At 56.6% G+C, this 17,741-nt stretch overlaps 2 protein-coding genes across 6 annotated transcripts in view; one reads left to right on the top strand and one right to left on the bottom strand.

The window, feature by feature from the left end:
* The window catches only part of CDH23 (cadherin related 23), a 213,113-nt gene that overhangs the window by 34,089 nt on the left and 161,283 nt on the right, over positions 1-17,741 (bottom strand). The window contains exons 28-36 of one of the 2 annotated variants that reach the window (XM_074591549.1): positions 8,907-8,967; positions 8,403-8,551; positions 7,328-7,463; positions 6,736-7,124; positions 6,549-6,650; positions 4,465-4,614; positions 3,683-3,811; positions 3,432-3,560; positions 1,856-2,083 (exon numbers count right to left, since the gene is read on the bottom strand). In XM_074591549.1, coding sequence (XP_074447650.1) covers positions 1,856-2,083; positions 3,432-3,560; positions 3,683-3,811; positions 4,465-4,614; positions 6,549-6,650; positions 6,736-7,124; positions 7,328-7,463; positions 8,403-8,551; positions 8,907-8,967 — 1,473 coding nt within the window. Of the gene's footprint in view, positions 1-1,855; positions 2,544-3,431; positions 3,561-3,682; positions 3,812-4,464; positions 4,615-6,548; positions 6,651-6,735; positions 7,125-7,327; positions 7,464-8,402; positions 8,552-8,906; positions 8,968-17,741 lie in introns of those variants that run through there. The other variant, XM_074591548.1, reaches the window with a different exon arrangement.
* On the top strand, positions 11,664-17,136 carry C6H10orf105 (chromosome 6 C10orf105 homolog). Of its 4 annotated transcripts, XR_012587563.1 has the most exons (4): positions 11,867-11,938; positions 12,470-12,741; positions 15,587-16,584; positions 16,769-17,136. XR_012587563.1 is itself a non-coding variant. In XM_074591555.1 (3 exons), the coding sequence occupies exon 3, from the start codon at positions 15,592-15,594 to the stop codon at positions 16,009-16,011; it is 420 nt and encodes a 139-aa protein (XP_074447656.1). In that variant the 5' UTR covers positions 11,878-11,938; positions 12,470-12,741; positions 15,587-15,591; the 3' UTR covers positions 16,012-17,136. The 4 variants fall into 4 exon arrangements, 2 of the variants coding, with proteins under 2 accessions (XP_074447655.1, XP_074447656.1); XR_012587562.1 differs by lacking the exon at positions 12,470-12,741 and having other exon boundaries at positions 11,874-11,938; XM_074591555.1 differs by having other exon boundaries at positions 11,878-11,938; positions 15,587-17,136.

Raw genomic sequence — 17,741 nt, 5'->3', positions numbered from 1 at the left:
CTTCTGCCCCTGCATTTCCAGCTCCCAGGAGGATGGCCAGGCTTCCCTGCACCCTTGCTGTTCTGGGTATCGCAGGCCACCACGGGACTTCCAAGTCCTCTCCCAGCTCTGTCTCCTCTGCCTTTCCCAGAAGTAAGTCAAATCTTGAAGGGACGCACGAATCGCAAACAAAACATCCCTTTTGTGCATCATTGCATCAGCCTAGACTTGCGAAACCAAAGTTTCTAGTGGGTGACAAACTCCTGACAGACACCATTTCATCACCCGGGCATGAGGCCAGCAGCCACCAAGCGACGTGCAGGACAGCCTTTCACAAGCCCTAAGTGTCCTCAAGCTCCGCAAAGGGCCCAAACTCTTCTCTCCGCTGAGGAATCGGGTCACTGGATGCTTTGTTTTGCTGCAGCGTGGTGGGAATTTGATCGTCGCTGCTGGCATAACTTGTGCCGGTGACGTGGTGGTCACGCAGCAGAAACCTCGAGGACAAGCGAGGCGACTGGGACGCCTTTTTGGCAGCGTGAAGCGATAAACCGTGTCGCTTGTCCTCTCCAGCACCGGGAAGAGGGCATTGCCATGGCAATGGGATTTGCCGGCTCAGCACACGGCATCCCTCACCCGGGCAGCATTGGTGATGCTCCCAGGGCGCGGGGACGATGGGGACCTGGTGGTTACATGCAGGGGCCTTCTCGCATTTTGGGGAATTTAAGCCACGGCAGCAGCAGGGCTTAAGAAAATGATGGTGGTGATGCACAAGCTGGTGTGTGAACTACCTGGGAGGGAAGAGTTCAGCGCGCCAAGCCTGAAGCGAGAGTTGCAAGCCACAGTTTGCACTGCTGGTTGCAACCTGTTTCCTCAAAATGTAGAGCAGGGCTTTGCAGCAAGAGCTGTGCCGGGAGATCAGAGAGATGGCGAGATATAGCAGGTGGAGGTGGGGGGAGGAAGGATGGCAGGGTGTCACGCAGGGTGTCATGCCTCCCCGGCTCACAGTTTGCGCTTGCTTTGCCCACTCGCCTGCCTTCCCCCAGAGCCGGCGGGGTTAGGACGGACGTGGGGCTGGAAAATGCCCCAAATGTTAGTTACCTGCTCATTCGATTCTGCCACACTGGAGTCTGCCTTAATGCCACCACCAACAAGACTCGCTATTTGTGGAGCGAGGAAGGCGCGAGGGAGAGAAGACAGACTGCAGTTAAGTGCCGTTCCCCACTGGGCACTCCGGCACGCTGGTAGCTAAGAAGCAAGGTGGCCACCTCCCCAGGTCAAGGGATGATGGCTGGGGTCTCGCATCAGCCCCGAAATGCAAGCCCAGACCCTTGCTCACCATGGCCAGGGCACTCCAACAGCAGCAACGCGACTCAAGAGCCACCCAAATCTCGCACGGCGGGGACCGCAACGGCTGTAGCGATAATTACCAGAGCTCATCTCACAGGTGAGAGCAACATCTCAAGAACCTTTCGGACTCGGAGCGCAAGGAGCCGGCGGGTAGGACACCTCCTGCAGCCACCAGCGCGCTCGCCCGTTGGCATGCTGGTGGTGTTTCTGACGTTTACAGACGGGTGAAAAACAGTTCAACGCTTCTGCTAAACTCCCTTCAGCGCCAACGCAGCAAGATGGAGAACATCCTGCATGAACGGCTGCAAGAGGGCATCCCGCAGGATCAGGCGCCAAAGGAGGCTCCCATTCACACCAGCAAATTTGGACCCCGAGACCTAACCCGAGTGGCCGGGTCACCAAAACATCGCTCCCCGTGCCTGTTCCCCCCTTCCTTGCTTGACATCCCAGTGCTAAGCTGACTCCTGCAGCGCTGCCCAACTCCATCCCACACCTCAAAAAAAAAAAAAGCACGTTTTCAGTGGCTTACCGACAGGGAAGGGTTGCCCTCGTCCTCAACGGTGATCACCAGGCTGTAGAAGCTCTGCCGCTCGCGGTCGGGCGGGGAGGGCCGGGTGGCTATCTCGCCGGTGACGCGGTCCATGCGGAAGGTCAGGTCCTCGTTCCCGCGGGTGATGTAGTAGGAGAGGACGCTGTTGAGGCCAATGTCCTGGTCGGTGGCACGTACCTGGGCCACCGCCGTGCCCCCGCCGACGTTCTGCAGGGTGAGACGGCAGGGATGGGCGATATAAATTACGTGCACCTCATAACACAAAATACATAATTTTTAAAAAAAAAAAAAAAAGGAATAAAACGAACGGGCAACATTCGCTGTTAAGTCGCCAGAGCCAGCTGCCTCCCCACTCCCACATTGCCCCTCTTTTTCCTACGTTACAGCATCTCCCATTTGTGGCAATGAACCGGCCGGATAGGCACGTTTGGTTCCTTGCCAGGCTGGCGCAGCTCAAGAGAGAGTAAAAACCAGCGTGTGTGCAAAGGTGAAGGCTGCGTAATGGACTCAGAGCTCGGCTAATTATTTTTGGATAGTCCCATTATGGGGAGAAATCAAAACAGAAATTCTGTTCTTCAACCGGCTCTGAACATGTATTAAATAGATAAGAAAATCCTAACAGGGCGATAACTTTATTGCAAGGCCATTAATCACGAGCAGCACTTCCTCACAGCTAAGTGTCACTGGCTATTACTCGTATTTCATTTTTCATCATCAAATTGAGAATCCCCCCGGTCCAGGAATTAAACTGTCAGGAAATAAGTTGTCTTTTCTCACGCCTGATTGTGTTTTATTGCTTAATTATCTAGCTCTTGCCGAGCTGCTTCCTGAAAGCAATTCCTATTCTGCACTGTGCCGCCTCTTGTGTCACTTCAGTGGCCGTTTCCATGGGTGTGTGGCCACATCTCCTTCCTGCTGGCCCCTGCAAGCTCATGGGCTTAAGTTGCCTGCAAGAGCTCTCTCCTAGCCCAAAACTAGGAGGCTATCACAGGTGAGGGCTTGCAAGGGGCCACCAACCCTTAAATCATTCAAGGTGAGGTTTGCAAAGGTCAGCAACCCTTCAATAACCCAAGGAGAGGTTTGCAAGAGGCCAGCAAGCCTTAAATGACCCAAGGTGAGGTTTGCAAGTGACCAGAAACCCTTAAATGACCCAAGGTGAGGTTTGCAAGTGGCCAGAAACCCTTAAATCATTCAAGGTGAGGTTTGCAGGGGGTCAACAACCCTTAAATGACCCAAGAAGAGGTTTGCAAGTGGCCAGAAACCCTTAAATGACACAAGGAGAGGATTGCAAGTGGCCAGAAACCCTTAAATGACCCAAGGAGAGGTTTGCAAGGGGCCAGCAAGCCTTAAAAGGCCCAAGGAGAAGTTTCCAAGGGGCCAGCAAGCCTTAAATGGCCCAAGGAGAAGCTTCCAAGGGGCCACTAACCAACCCTTAAATCATCCAAGGAGAGGCTTGTGGTCCACCTCAAGCAGCTGACCACCTGACCACCACACGGCTTGTGGTCAGACCTCACCTTGGGAGGGTGGCAGGAGAGGAGCAGGGCTGGGTGCTCACCTCACTCACGCTCACATTGTAGCCGAAGGGGCTGTCGATGATGGGGGGGTTGTCATTGACGTCGAGGACGTTCACTCGCAGAGTGTGCTCCTTCCTGCGGGGAGGCACGCCGCCATCCGAGGCTTGGATCTGCAGTTGGGGATGGATTTTTCAAAAAACATGCTATTTTTAAGCTCACAGCCCCAAGAAAATAGCATTGATGCTCAAACCAGAAGAAGCCAAGGAGGTAAGTGCGGTGGTTTGGTGCCTACCCGTAAGGTGTAGTGATCCAGCAGCTCCCGGTCCAGTGGCCGTGCCACAAACACCTCGCCATAGGTGTTGTTGGTGGTACGGATCTCGAAAGCCCTGCCGATGTTCCCCGACGTCAGCGAGAAAGTCACCTGGAAACACCACAGGGAAACAAAAACAGAGGTGATGCTGCGGGGGGGGAAGCAGATAAAGGAGATCCTACAGTAATAAAGCCAGCATCGCCTCGGGAAGTCTCTGAGCATTTTAAAAGGCCCGATGTGTTGGGGTCCACTGGTGTGCTGGCTTATTGCAGCCACCGCAAAGCAAACACCCTAGGGCTGACTCCAGTCTCATCCACGGCCCTCCTACGGTGCTAGCAGGTTTTGGTATTAAGGGTGAGGGGACCTCGTTAACGCCTGCCTGCACAGGAAAGAAAATTAACGACTGTCGGAGAGCTTCCTGCACAGCCTGCCAAGGGCTTCGCTGCCGTTCCCCGCGGCGGGAGAGCCCACAGCTGTTTTTCACATTGCCAGGCTCCTTTTGACATGTGTCCCCTTTGGCCCAGGCAGCCCAAGGACAATGTTTTTCCTCTCCTGCTGCAGGGCTCGAGCGGCGAGCGCCGGTACCCGCTACACAAACTCCCCCCAAAACCGCTGGCATCAACGATCCCAATCATCTGTCGGGGATGCAGAGGAAGGGAAGGCGCAGGGAAGATGCTGACGGAGGTGTTTTGGCGTCAGCGAAGCGCTCAACGCTCCCACGGCCTCATGGGCAGCCCCAAAGCTGCTGTGCCAGCCTCCTTTACCTGCCCGTTGTTGCCCGCGTCCGGGTCGCGGGCCAGGACCACGGCCACCCGCTTGCCGACGGCACTGTCCTCCGCCACGCTGACGGAGGAGTCGGAGGTGATGTCGAACTGGGGGCTGTTGTCGTTCTCGTCCAGGACTGTGATGGTCACCTGCGGGCACGGCACGGGGCTCGGGGAGGGCACGGGCTGCCTCCCCCCTCACCCCGCCACACGCTGCACCCACCCGAGGTGCTAAGAACATGAGTGGTGTCCATCCCAGGTGCGAATGGGAGCAAGTATTTGAGCCCAGGAGCTGAAGCTACATCCCTGTCTGTGGAGGAGGAGCAGGAGGAGGAGGGGGGATGCTTAGAGGCCGGAGTAAGAGCGCAAGGTGGGGCTGCAGCTCTTGAGTAGTGGATTTTTCTATAGAGCATCCTCTGTTTCTTTTATCCTCCAAATATCTGGGTCTGGAGCAACTCAGGCTGCTGCAGGGTGACCCTTTCCTGCTAAGTTTTTCACAAGCAGCGATTTCATCCATGCTCCCAGCACCAGCGGCTGGGCAGGTTTTGCTTTGAAGCTAAAGGGACACAAAGAAGTTGGAGCTGCCTTTATTTAACTGAACCAGGGCAAGCTGGGCATGGAGAAGACCTCGGCTCCCTCCTGGGAAAAGGCACATGGGCGAGTGATAGATCAGGCAGGAGATGCTCGGAGGGGCACTCCACTGCAGGGGACCGGGCTACCTTGGCCGCAATTAGCCAGAGGAAATGCTCTCATTGCGTTTGTAATCAAAGAGCGACACAGAAAACAAGAAAGGAAGAGCCTTTCTGTTCCCGGGGCTCTATTTATGGGTGCCCCGAGCCCTCAGGTGCGGCCGGGCTGAATGCGGCAACATCCCGGAGGAAGCTGGGGAGCGAGCTGTGTGCCTCGGGGAGATTGGGTTATTGTTGCCGATGGGTTAAAAACAGGGAGGCAGGAGCAGGGAGAGCCCATTCAGGAGTCGGCAGCTGCTCTCCCAAGCGTTGGATCCGGGCGTTGGGATTCCTGCTCGCCAGCAGCAGGGTGGCTCACGGGCGCTGCACCATGTCCCAGGCTTGTCACAGGGGCTGGTGCTGGTGGGACGGGGCTGGAGACCTCCGTCCCGGTCCCTCCCTGCAGCTCAGTGCGGAATTCAGGACGGATCCTGGCCCCCAGGATGATGCCAGCATGACGGACATGCTTACCTTCTGTTGGAGGAGAGCGGAAGGGGAAACAGAGAAAACAAAGAACCAAGATTTAGTGGGGGGTGAGGAGGTGCAGGCACATGCAAGGGGCAGCGGGCCAGCTGTAGCAGTGTTGGGAGCCATGGGTAACCCCCTGTGGTGACTCAGAGGCTTCTCTGTTGATGCATCCTTTTGTTTTTTCTAGATAAGCTTGGCGGATTTGCTCCCTCGCCCTGGGAGAGGCTCAGAAAGAGCGTGGCGGAGAGCAGGGCCATCCATGTCCCCATGGGGACCAGCAGGGCTGGCAGCCTCACCGCCTTTGCCGTCCAGCATCCTTTTCAGAGGCGACAGATGCACCAAGACATGACAGTGCTGGAAACGCAGACCGCTGCCCATCGCTGCGGGCCAGCCCCGGCTTTCAAATCCACTCCCTGCCCCTGGCGAGGTCCCACACCTCCAGCTGGCCCAAAGCAGCAGAGTTTGGGTAGTGTCAGCTGAGCCCCCCCTGCCTGCGGCACGGAGACCGGGCTCGCCCTGCGGCCGGCGTGCCTCCCACCCCAGCAGAGAAATGCAAATCACCCCCCTGCTCGGCTGCCTTTGAAACTGCCAAATATAACCCTCCCAAACATAAACCGCCGTGAAGTATTTCAAGGCCCTCAAAACTGTTTTATCTTAGCAAGCGATCTGCGAACTCTACAGTTTGGGGGTGGGTTGGTGTTTTACGTTCTGAGGAATCCCACCCTACGACATGCAGGTCCCCCAAATCAGGGTTTCCCCCAAATCAGGGTTTCCAGAGTAGAGGGAACAACTAGGACATGCTGTCCTATGCCAGAGGAAGAGTGACATGACCTGAGGTCAGCTCTGCCCGTGCAAAGGATGGTGGGGAAGTGGGTAGAAGCTACTCACCACCGTGGAGTCGATCTTTGGTCCTCCATCATCGGCCACCACTGTCAAGGTATAGAAATCCCCTTTCTCTCGATCCACCTGGCCTTTGACTGTTATCACACCCTGCCAAGGATGAACAGCAGTCATGTTGGCCACCAACACTTGGGTGGACAAGCAAGCCAGGAAGGACCAGATTGTGGCTACTTACAGTGATCCCGTTGATCTTAAAGAGGGAGAGCGCCTGGGCATTGGTGTTGGGGTCAAACTTGTAGGTGATCTGGTTGAGGTTGTCGATGGAGCGGGCCTGGACCCGGAGCACCTCAGAGCCCAAGGGGATGTTCTCCATGATCACGGCCTCGTAGCTGCTATTGGAGAATTGCACGGCCTCGTCCAGCTCATTCAGCAGGCTGACGTAGACACTGCAGAAGCCCTGGTTGTTGGGAGGTGCCTGGTCCGTGGCAGAGACGTTCATCAGGTAGCTGGTTTTGGTCTCGTAGTCCAAGTAATCTATCGTCGTGATGAGGCCTGTGCTTTCATCAATCTCAAACTTCCCTTCGGCGCCTGACAGGATTTTGTAGTTCACCAGTCCGCCGTTCCCTGGGGCAGGAGCAGCAACCATGGTGATGGTTGGACCAAGCATCCTGAAGAGGCAGGCACCACCACCGCCAACCCCAATCACGGAACAGAGCCCATCCAACGTGGGGATTTCAGCCCAGCCAAGCAAGGATGTGTGAAATGGCTGTTATCACCACTTTCCCTCAAAACTGGGTGTTTTGGTGAGCTCGCCCTCAGCTTCCTACCTGTGTCTCGGTCGGTGGCCCGGACCACCGCCACCGAAGTCCCTATCCCTGCCGTCTCCCGCAGCCCCAGGCGGTTGTACTGCCGCTGGGTGAACACCGGCACCTCATCATTGACGTCTTCCACGTAGACGATCACCTGCGAAACCCCCCGGAGAAACCATGGGTGAGCTGGGCAGGCTCGTGAGCCCTCACCAGCGGCTTACACTTGTGAGGGGAAATTCATTGCTCACGGCACAGGAGAAACGTTATCTCTATTACAAACGCCATGTGATGGAGGGTGAACGCATACAGTTTAACATCACAGATTTAAACAAGCCCCATGGTCAGAGTGACTCGGTCCTTCCCCGGCCAGAGGTGGTTACACTCTGTATATCAATTCCTCCGTGCTTTGGGATGCCCTGCTGGAAGCCTTGCAGTAGAGACCCCACAACATAGAAACGCTGACGACTCGGTGGGAAATTTTGCTCCAAGTTCAGCGGGTCGAGCTGCTGTTTCCCTAGGGAACATCATTCCTCCTCCTATTTTTTTGCTTGCTGCGGGCACATCACGCTGGGCCAGAGCCCACCCCCACCAGGGGGTCTAAACAGAGATGCAACCAGCGGGCTGGGTCTGTGGGAACTGTGGGGAGCTGGTGTGTTGCTGCTAAAGATGGTTGCCACGTGGTCCCGGCTTATTTAAACAGATCCTGGCCAGGAGACGCGGTTTCCAACAGCCTGAGGCTCAGCTCTTCCTCCCGGCGGCAGAGCCACATCTCACTGGGAGAGTGGGACTCCCTCCATCAGCGACTGCCACATCACTTACCAGCCTCATCGCACCGAAACGTCACAGGAAAAAAGAAAAAAAGAAAAAAAAAAACCCAAAAAATAAACCAAAACCCAACAAGCTCTTTTCCACCCACGGTCAGCCCCCAGAGATTTCCGTCAGCGTTTCCATGCCAGATCGCTCAAACTTCCTGCACGCCTGCGAGGGCTGGAAATGACTGCCCTCTGATGGAGCATCCCGAATATTTCACATGAACTCCTCCGCCGCCCCCCTGGCCCTGCTGCCCACTCCTTGGCGGCCGCGGGGCCCTTACCCGCACCGAGCTCCTCATAGGTCCCTGCTCCGTGTTGTAGGCCTCCACCTCCAGGACGTGAGAGGAGTTTTGCTCCCTGTCCAGGTGCCGCACGCCGCGCATCACCAGCCCGCTGCTGGGATTGATGCGGAAGTGGTTGTGCTCGTTTCCTGGAAAAGCGAGATGGATGCTGCCCATCGCCGCTGCGTCAGTCCTGGTGACACGCCGAGCCCTCCCCAGGGAGCAGATTGTTGAGCAAAACCCAGGCCCCCATCACCTTCAGCTCTGTCAGGCTCAGCTCAGCAGGGTTTGGCCCTCATCAAGCCAGGACCTACGGCATCTAGGTGTCCATGCACGACAAATCACCCCCTGGCAATTAACACTAATGCTGAAGTTTTGCCCAGGGGTGGGGGAAACATTTCTGTGGGCTGCAAAGCACAGAAGGATGGAGGGTGCAATGAGGTTGTGTGTGCGGCTGGCCAGAGGTGCAAACGCACTGATGCACAAAGGGGCACCTGGACTTACCCTTGACAATCCTGTACCACACTTTGCCGTTTATGCCTTCATCCGCATCTGTGGCTTTCACCTTCGTGAGAAAAAGAAAAGCAGTGAAGGTGAAGAACAGAGGTTTCCAGTCCATGACAAGTCATAGAATCAAAGAATGGTTAGAGTCGGAAGGGACCTTAGAGCCCACCCAGTGCCACCCCCTGCCCCGGGCAGGGACACCTCCCACCAGACCAGGCTGCTCCAAGCCCCGACCAACCTGGCCTTGAACCCCTCCAGGGATGGGGCAGCCACAGCTTCTCTGGGCAACCTGGGCCAGGGGCTTACCACCCGTACGGCAAACAATTTCTTCCTCAGATCTCATCTAAATCTCCCCTCTTCCAGTTTGAAGGCATTACCCCTCGTCCTATCACTCCACTCCCTCATAAAGAGTCCCTCCCCATCTCTCCTGTAGGCCCCCTTTAGGGACTGGAAGGCTGCTATAAGGTGTCCCCCTCCCACCCTGCCTGAGGCTGCACATCCTGCTGCTCCTGAGCCAGGGAGCTTACCAACTGCTAAGCAAAACAAGTCACCCTCCCCTCATCACCCGACAGCAGGGACAATGGGCTGGGGAGCCTTCGGCTGTCAGATGGGCTTGGGGTGGGACCTGAGCCTGAGGAACCATGCCATGAAACCATTGATGGAGGTCCTGCCCTGCACGCCAATGCTTGCCCCACTGGAGATGCCACTGGGGATGGAGCCTCCCTGCCCACAAAGCTGGTCTGGGATGGGCAGGGAGAGCTGCTCCCATGGCTGGTGGGCACCCAGCCCATGGCATCGGGGTGTATCATGTGCCATGTTAAAGGAATGGCCCCTCTCAGCCAGCACACCCACCTGGGTCTACTGGCTCTGAGAGCTGCTTGCCATTGCCAAGCCACCCAAGCAGCAGCATAAGCAAAAATCCCTGAAGGAAACACGAAAGCAACCATACTGGTGGTCCGGACACTGGTCTGAGTCCTCGCAAGACCCCTAGCAGTGGGTGGGAGCACCCCTCGGCTGTGACACACCGCACGGTCCATGCAGGTACCGAACAAGCCATCTGCCCCGGGAAGCCTCTGGTGTCCCCTCTCTGTCTGACTCTGCACGGGTCCCCTCTGGTGTCGCTGAACAACACTGCAGGGCTTTCCCCACAAAACCCAGCCAGCCGCCAGCCAGCCCCGGCAGCTGGGAAGCGGGACATGGCAAGGGACAGCAGGACGTGGGCTTTTCCTCATGGCTGGCATGGAGCCGCTGCGTCTCCCCTCTGCAGAAACCACTTCCCACAAAGCATCCGAACCACAACCACAGCAGCTTGCGAATCACCGGGATGAGGACATGGGGGATGCCTTAGCCTTTATTCTACGGCTGTTCCCCCCAGCAAGGCATCTTCTGCCACATCTTCTGCCTGTAAATGTTACCCAGGGCTTTCCTTTCCCAGGCAGGTGGGGGTTTGGGCCCAGACCTGCATGGAAAAGAGGAGGGTTTGCTGCAAAGGTGGCAGCAGGAACAGTGAGGCCATTTACAGGGGCTCAGCTGTAAAGCCCCGGGCTGGCTTTCACCCTCAGCCCCCCACGGCACTTGCAGGAGTCAGCGATGCTCTTCCAGAAAGCAGTTCTGAGATGCCTTAAACAGCCCTTGTTGCCTTTCACTACCAAATCAGCCCATGTCAGCAGAAATCTTTGAACATGCCAACCCGGTGCTTGCAAACTATCTGGATATCCCAGCTGTGTGCCATGCACCCTGTTTTCCTCTGTCCCAGACTGGCTCACGTCTCGCTTGTGGCTGGAGATAACCCCGTGTTTCATCATGGACCCAGCACCTCCCTTTCACAGCAGAGAGCTCTCCCTCCTGCACCAGTTTTTTCCATCCTCGGGGCTCCCTGAAGCTGCTTCTGGGCAGGAGCGGGGCCGTCTCCTCTCCCATGTGATGGATGGACCTGGCGGGTGAGCAACGCCCGGGCAGACCAGCTGCCTTGGCACGGTGAGACCAGCCAGCCACACACATGGCTCCCCCCTGGGAAAAGCCATCCCGTCAGCCAAAACACCACGCCGATAGGATCAAAGCCTAAGGGATGGGAGACAAACCTTTGCAGCCCTTCCCAGCCCTCCTGTGCCCAGGAAAAAGCATTCCAAGGGCAGCAAACGGGAAGGTTTTCAACACGACGAGCACTGGGTGGGAGCAGCAAATTGCAACCCCTTAGCCGCCCTTTTCCCAGCTCCCCCAAGCATTTGCTGCAGGCAGGTCCGGCACGTAAACCAGGTGGAACGGGTCAGCCCAGGTATTTGGGTTTTAATAGAAAAAAAAAAAAAAAAACAAAATGGCACAGCCTGCTGCTGGGAAGAAGCTCGGCCACTGCTGGTTTGACCCACTGGGATCCTGGAGGAGACGTGGTACTTTGACAGACTGTCCCAAACCTGGGAAAAATGATTAAATTTCAGTGCAAAGGGTGGGAGAAAAGCTCTTTGTGCTGCAGGTACAAAGCTCCTTGTGCAGCCGAGTGCCGGGCTGCTTTGTCCCCCTGCTAGAGAGAGCGGGCAGCCAGCAGAGCCAGCTTTTGGCAGGCCACCTTTCAAACACCCCCGCCTCCTGCACAGGGGTCAGGAAAGGAGGAGGGGAATCAAAGGATGGGGAAAGAAAGCAGGCGGCTTAGTGTGGAGTTGCTGGGAAAAGGGGGAGCAGGCGTGCGGAGGGCAACCCGCCGCCCCCTCCCCGGCACGGGGGGCTCAGCCCACGACTGTACCATTCAGCCTTCCCGCAGGGGCAAAGCCTGGGGAAACACGTCCCGGGGGGCTCGAGCCCTCATCCCAGCGGGGACACAGCCCCGGGGCACCGCCATGCTGGCAAAACCCGAGCGGGGGCTCAGGAACCCCCGTGGCTTTGCGCACTGTGGCTGTGCCCAGCCCGGCTGCCATCTCGCTCCCACCCTCCCTCGCCCTCCAAAAGGGAGGAGGGGGCTGGCAGGCAGAGGAGCGGTGGGAGAGGCGGCAAGGCAGGCGTGCGGGAGGCAAAGCCCGGGCTCAGCTGGCCAGTGAGAGGTAGGGAGCCCAAACCCCCATGGCGAACCCACTCACTGGGCCACTTAAACTAACCCCAGGTGGCCAGTGAGGCAGGCCAGGGACGTGCCGCTGTCCCCGGCCGGAGATCTGCTGCCCTCAGCCCTGCAGCCGCCTGGGGTCGGGGCTGTAAAGAGGGTGGGGAGGGGAGACGTGAAGTTTGGGGTGGGTTTGAAGTCAGGCATCCCTCCTCCCTTCCCCTTCGCCTTGCTTTGTCTGTCCCGGTGGTGGGAGGGGGGGAAAGCCTTGCAGATGCTGCTGGTTATCAGCGAGGGTGATGGGGTACAGCATCACTCACAGCCCTTTGCTTTTGGTACCCAACTACCCGGGTGTTGGGTACCTCCCCAGCATTACCTCCTCCTGCACGCGAGTGGAAAGACTTAGCGCATTGGGAAAAGCTGGGGAGCTCCGGGAAAGCGTCGCTAAGCAAGACAGAGAGGGGAAAGAGAGCTGCTTTTCATTCGAGCTGTGTTACAGGCACAGAAGTGCCTGAAAACAGCCTTTTCTTTGCAGGAATTTGAGAAAAGGGAGGGAGAGCGTATGGAAAAACTCCTGCCAAACTGGGCAGCTGGGCCAGGCCAGGCAGGCAGTTCCCGCTGCTGGGCAGAATAAGCGCTCGCCGTCTTCTTCTCACACTCAAAAATCACGTCGTCTTCCTCTCCACCTTCCTCGGGAGCATTTTGCTTTCTTGCAGTTCCTCCTCTTCCTCTCTGATCCTCGGCTGCCTGGTGCCCAGTGCTGGTTCCTGAGCACTCATGGGGACGTCTCCTGTTAGAGATGACCAGGCACGGATGACCCTTCTTGGCGGGGGGGGGGTTGTCCCTCCATGAGCCTGTTGTCCCTTGGGTGGGACAGCGGTGCTGGGAAGGGGCGATGCTGCAAACAGGGATGCAGGCAGCCACTTGGCTGAGGGGGTACAACATGCTGTGGGCAACTGGTCCGTGGCCACGCTTCGGGAAAGGCGCTGAGCTCCCAGCCCTTGGGGGGAAAAAACTCATCCGCACATGTGCTGTGGGCACCGGGAATGTGGTTCTTACCAAGCCCTGACCTTTCTCTTGATAACACCCCCAATTTTGGCAGCTTTTTGCTGAAATTCTGCTGAAACCGCTGCAGCTCTGTCTCAGGCAGGTGGTGGGGGGGATCCCCTTTGTCCACATCAATAATTGGTCCTAAAAGAGGTCACCGCTCACATGTACTCTGCAAAGATTTCCCAGATTTTTAGTGGCTCCATTTCTGGAAGGGTTTAGAGATCAGGCGAGGGACAGCCCGGACTGTCCCTGAATCACAGCCTGCTGAGCTGTGCCTGAGGAGAGGATGGATGGGAAGCAAGAAGAGAAGATGGCATGGCTGGAAAAGCCTGGGAAAACATCACTGTGATCCCTCCTGGTGGGTTTCTAGGGGAAAACTCGAAGCCAGCTGGCTTTGAAATAAAAACCCTACAGCCACCAGCAGCAGAGCAAAAAACAACCTGAAGGAATTGCCTGCGCCTCCTGGTGTGCTCTAAACGAACAATATAAGGTCACCAAGCCAAGCCACGTGTGGTTGGTAAATGCCAGAATTAAGGTAGCCACGGTGACCTTGATTCAGGCCACCTTTTGGTGCCCGCCATAAGCAGGAGCCTTCCCTGCTGGTTTTCATGACCTCAGCAGCCTGTCCATGGAGCAGGGGCGCCCTCCGGACGTCTGCTTGGGATGAAGGCAAATGGAAACATCACTCCGGAGGAAAGGAAGGGACGAGAGCCCCCTCCCCTGAGCCTCCTTGCAATACGCACAGGGATTCACCCGAGCTAAGGCATTCTCAGACGTTGATCCATTCATTTTTGCATTTCCCATTTTCTGAGCGCAGACCTGGCTCTGACTCATGGAAGCGGCCACATATCCCCAGAGCCCCCGAGCTCTGACCAGGCCAATACCACCCTTGCCCTGAGGTCGCCAGCATCACAGCTTCGAACGCCCAAGCTCAGGCCACGCAAAGTGTTCCAGAAATAAATCACACCTCCCCAGTGCCTCAAACCCGGCACCCAACTCTAGTGGAAACCTATGAACTTATTCCCTCTGTATCTCAGCTCATTGCCTGCAAGGGGAGCAGCACGGATCCTGCAGGAGCACCGTGGGGACCAGGCAGGGTCCTGGAAAACCGGAGCTGGGAGCTCCCCTGTGTAAGCGTGCACCCAGAAGGTACGGTGGGGGCACAGACAACCGGAGTCCAAGGACTCCTCCACCTCCGCGCACTCGGCCTTGCAGCTCTCACAGTGTTTGCTCGAGGTTGCTTCCTCCTGCATGATTTGGACGGTGAGCGATGCTCGGTCTCCTCTGACGCAACCTCTCGCTTTCCACCAGGCTCACCTCTGCGGGGTGTCTCATAGTTTCCAATTAGTGATTAGCGACATGTCGCTGGTGTCTCCTCTCCCCTTTTTTGAACATTTTACCAGTGACTGTCTGGCTGCTGCCTACATAAACCTGCGTGGCTTCGGGGTGGTGGCTGCAAGAGCAGACCCAGAGACCCTGGCAGTCCCTGCAGCCCTGCCTTTCTCCCCTTAATCTCTTAATTTTAAATTGGCTCAATCCAAATCTGTACTTTCTAGGACCCCAGACCAGTCTCACAGCTCTCCATCACTCTCCTACTCCCACATCTCTATAGGAGAGTCAGCGTAATGAAGCTTTACCTCCAGTGTACAGGCTAGAGCACAGAGGGTTGGCATGGCAATATTTCCCCAACTCTCATCTCCAAACTGGGATGATGCTGGCCTCCAGCACAGCCGGTCCAGGGCCAAGAACAGGCAGAGGAGGGTGCACAGAAGCAAAATAATGGGTGCCAACTGCTCTGGGGATGTGAATTGGGGGACCTGACCCGGTGGGGAAAGGAGAGGACAGTCGCCAACAGGTGTTCGGAAAGAGCTCTTGCTGATGAGGCTTTGGGAAGCTGCTTTGCATCAACTGTTTGCAGGTCTGGCCGAGAAACCCGCAGCATGTCTGAACCTGAAACCAGGTCAGCAAAACACCTAACCCAGGAGGCACAAGCAAGGTGAAGGCGTTAGACTTCGCCCCTGAAAAAAAAAAAAAAAAAAACCAAACCCAAAAGAAAAAAGGTAATGCTGGTGCAATACTGCACCTTGGTGGGGGCTTGTCTGGGCGCAGGTTCAACCAACTACCCGTTGGGAATAATCAAAAAACCCCAAATGATAGTCGATCTAACAAAACCACATTTCTGGGGAATAGAGAACGACCAAACCCCAGCAGCTTGGGAGAAGATTTTGGGCCTTTTCTAGTGTACGGTTATTTGTCGCTCCCAGAAAAGCTTCACGCAACATGTGTGTGTGTTCCCTACAAGGTTTCATCGCCGGGGCCGTGGTACCGTGTGTACGTGGTACTACCTGTGCTAGAATTCTTTGCCAGATGGTTTTGCACTTCAGTTCAGGGCAGTACTTGGCAGATATAAATCCCACCTCTGTCCTTTGCCTCCTACCAAAGGGACAGACACAGACTCCTGTCACCCCGTGTCACAGAAAACATGGCCGGGGTGACCTTGGACATCAAATCAAGCCAAAAAAATCCATCAGGTTGGCTCTCTGTCCAACTTCTGGGTGGTAATCATCCATGTTGCTTCTCTCTGTCACCTTGTGCCCTGCAGGGAAGATGAGCGCAGAGGACGCTGGCAATGGGACCTCTCCCACCCCACCATCTCTCCTTGGGCTTCTGGTTTCATCCACCGAGCTGGTCCTACCCACTACTGCATCCCCCGAGAAGGCAGATCCCCTGCCCATCATCGTGGCGCTCGTCTGCATCTTCCTCCTCCTGGCAACCTTCCTCATCTTTGTCACCCTCTGCAAGCCATCGGCGCTGGCCCAGGCCCACTCCGGACCCCGTGAGTGCATGCCCCATCACCCGGCGGATGCCAGCGAGCCCCAGCTGAGGCTCTGGAAGCGGTTGGGCTCCCTGCGATGCTCCATCAACACCTTCAGGAGGAGTCGGCCGGTGTCCCAAACCCAGCTCGCCTGCCCTAGGAGCTCCCCCGCCAGTCAGGACTGGCACGTCATGGAGTCCACCAAAATGTGATCCTGCTCTGCAGGAAGTAGCTCATCCCGCATCGCAATTCTTTCCCAAGCTTTTGGTTCAGGCTCTGTTCCCTTCTCAAGCAGCCCCTGGTACCCTGGCCATCCCGGCAGAGCCCCTTTAAGCAGCTCACTTCCAGGCAGCGCCTCAGCGAATTCCAGGAGATTCGCTTATTTCAGGTTTCCAAATGCTTTCCAGGTTACTGTTTCCCAGCAGGAGAGGCGGAGGCATCCAAAGTACACCCACACGCAGCTATCACTAGGCAGCCCAAAAAAACATTGCTGCTTAATTTCTTTAGGAAAATATTGTGCAAGTTGCGCAGCACCTGAACCAGCCAGCCTGGGCGAGAGCAGAGTAACCTGGCTGCCTTGAAAAGAGGTCTCCTGGAGCACACACGCTCCCCAAAAAGCAATCCTCAGCCAAGACTGCCCCCCGAGAAGTGCTCCTGAGCCCCTTGCATGCCGCCCGGTCCCTGTGCCCCACCACCCCATGGCAAAATCTGTGGGATGCTGCGGTTGACGTTTGGAAGGATGCACGCTACAGCTGCCTGCTGGAAACCCTCTACAATAAAAGCAGGTAAACGCGCCTGTAAATGCATTACAGAGGCCTTTTGAGGCTCTCGCAGGCGCTGCCAGCTTGGAAAGGCACCGCACAAAGCTGAGCCACACGTTTCTGCTGCGGAAGGGTCTGACAGCCAGCAGGTAAGCTGACGTGCTTAAAGGAATCAGTAGGAAAAAGAAAACTGGTTTAATTCTTCCAGGTCTGCAAGCTCACACTACGGTCAGCCACCGAGTTCACCCCTCTGGGTGAAGTCTCCGTGCCCGGCGCGGCCCCGTGGTGAGCACCAAACCCCATCTCTCAGGGTTTCTCATGGATTCTGACCCTGGTGAGGTGCAGCTCTGCCTTGGCACATTCTGGGACATTCCTGCTCTCAGGATGTTCCTGCTCTCGGGACATTCCTGCTCTCCTCCAGCCCTGGGCTGCCTGGCTTTCAGCGATGGGGATGGGGAAACCCTCAAAAACTCTCTTGTTGCCACAGGGACATGGGGACGTGTTTGAAGAGGGAGACGTTCAGTACAAATGGTTCACACTAAAGGTGTAAATTAAACTAAGCCCAGGTGATCGCCCATTTCCACGTCCCTCTGATTTTTTTCTGTGGAAAACAAACTTCCCCCAGACAGCGCCTCTCCTTTGCCACAGACTGCCACAGGCATCCCCCCCCCACCACTTTTTGCCGCAACAGGTGACAAGGAGCCACAGGGCTGGCACTTGGGGACCTGCCGCCCTGAGCTCGACTCCCTGCAAACCTTTGTTGCAAGAGGCAAAAGGCTTCTTTCTTCTCCCCCGGTGACTCACCCTGCCCAGAGCGCCAGGGACAAAGCTGCCCCTTTCCCTGTGCCGGGAGAGGTATTCAAGGCAGGAGGAGCCTTCCCAGGGCCCTCTGCAAAGAGCCTTTGGTGCCCGCTCCAGAAGAGCCCTGGGTTTGAAGGGATGCTGGAAGCCCTCGGAGGCCGAGTGAATGCCCGCATTCATCCGGCACTCACTGAGCCATTCAGCTCTGCCCACCGCTCCCTCAAAGAGCAACAAAAATGAAAGCGAAGTCCAAACGCTTTTCTCCCTCTGTTTCCCCCCCCCCGCCCCGAGCATCTCTTTGCAGGCACTCTTCTCCCCCCCTCCCTTGAGATCTCCGTGCCCCGTCCCTTCTCCACTGGGAGGAGGGAGGAAGTCAGGAC

This window comes from Larus michahellis, chromosome 6 (assembly GCF_964199755.1).
Source record: "Larus michahellis chromosome 6, bLarMic1.1, whole genome shotgun sequence".
NCBI classification, from domain to species: Eukaryota; Metazoa; Chordata; class Aves; order Charadriiformes; family Laridae; genus Larus; species Larus michahellis.
This window is presented reverse-complemented; position numbering and strand designations above follow the sequence as displayed.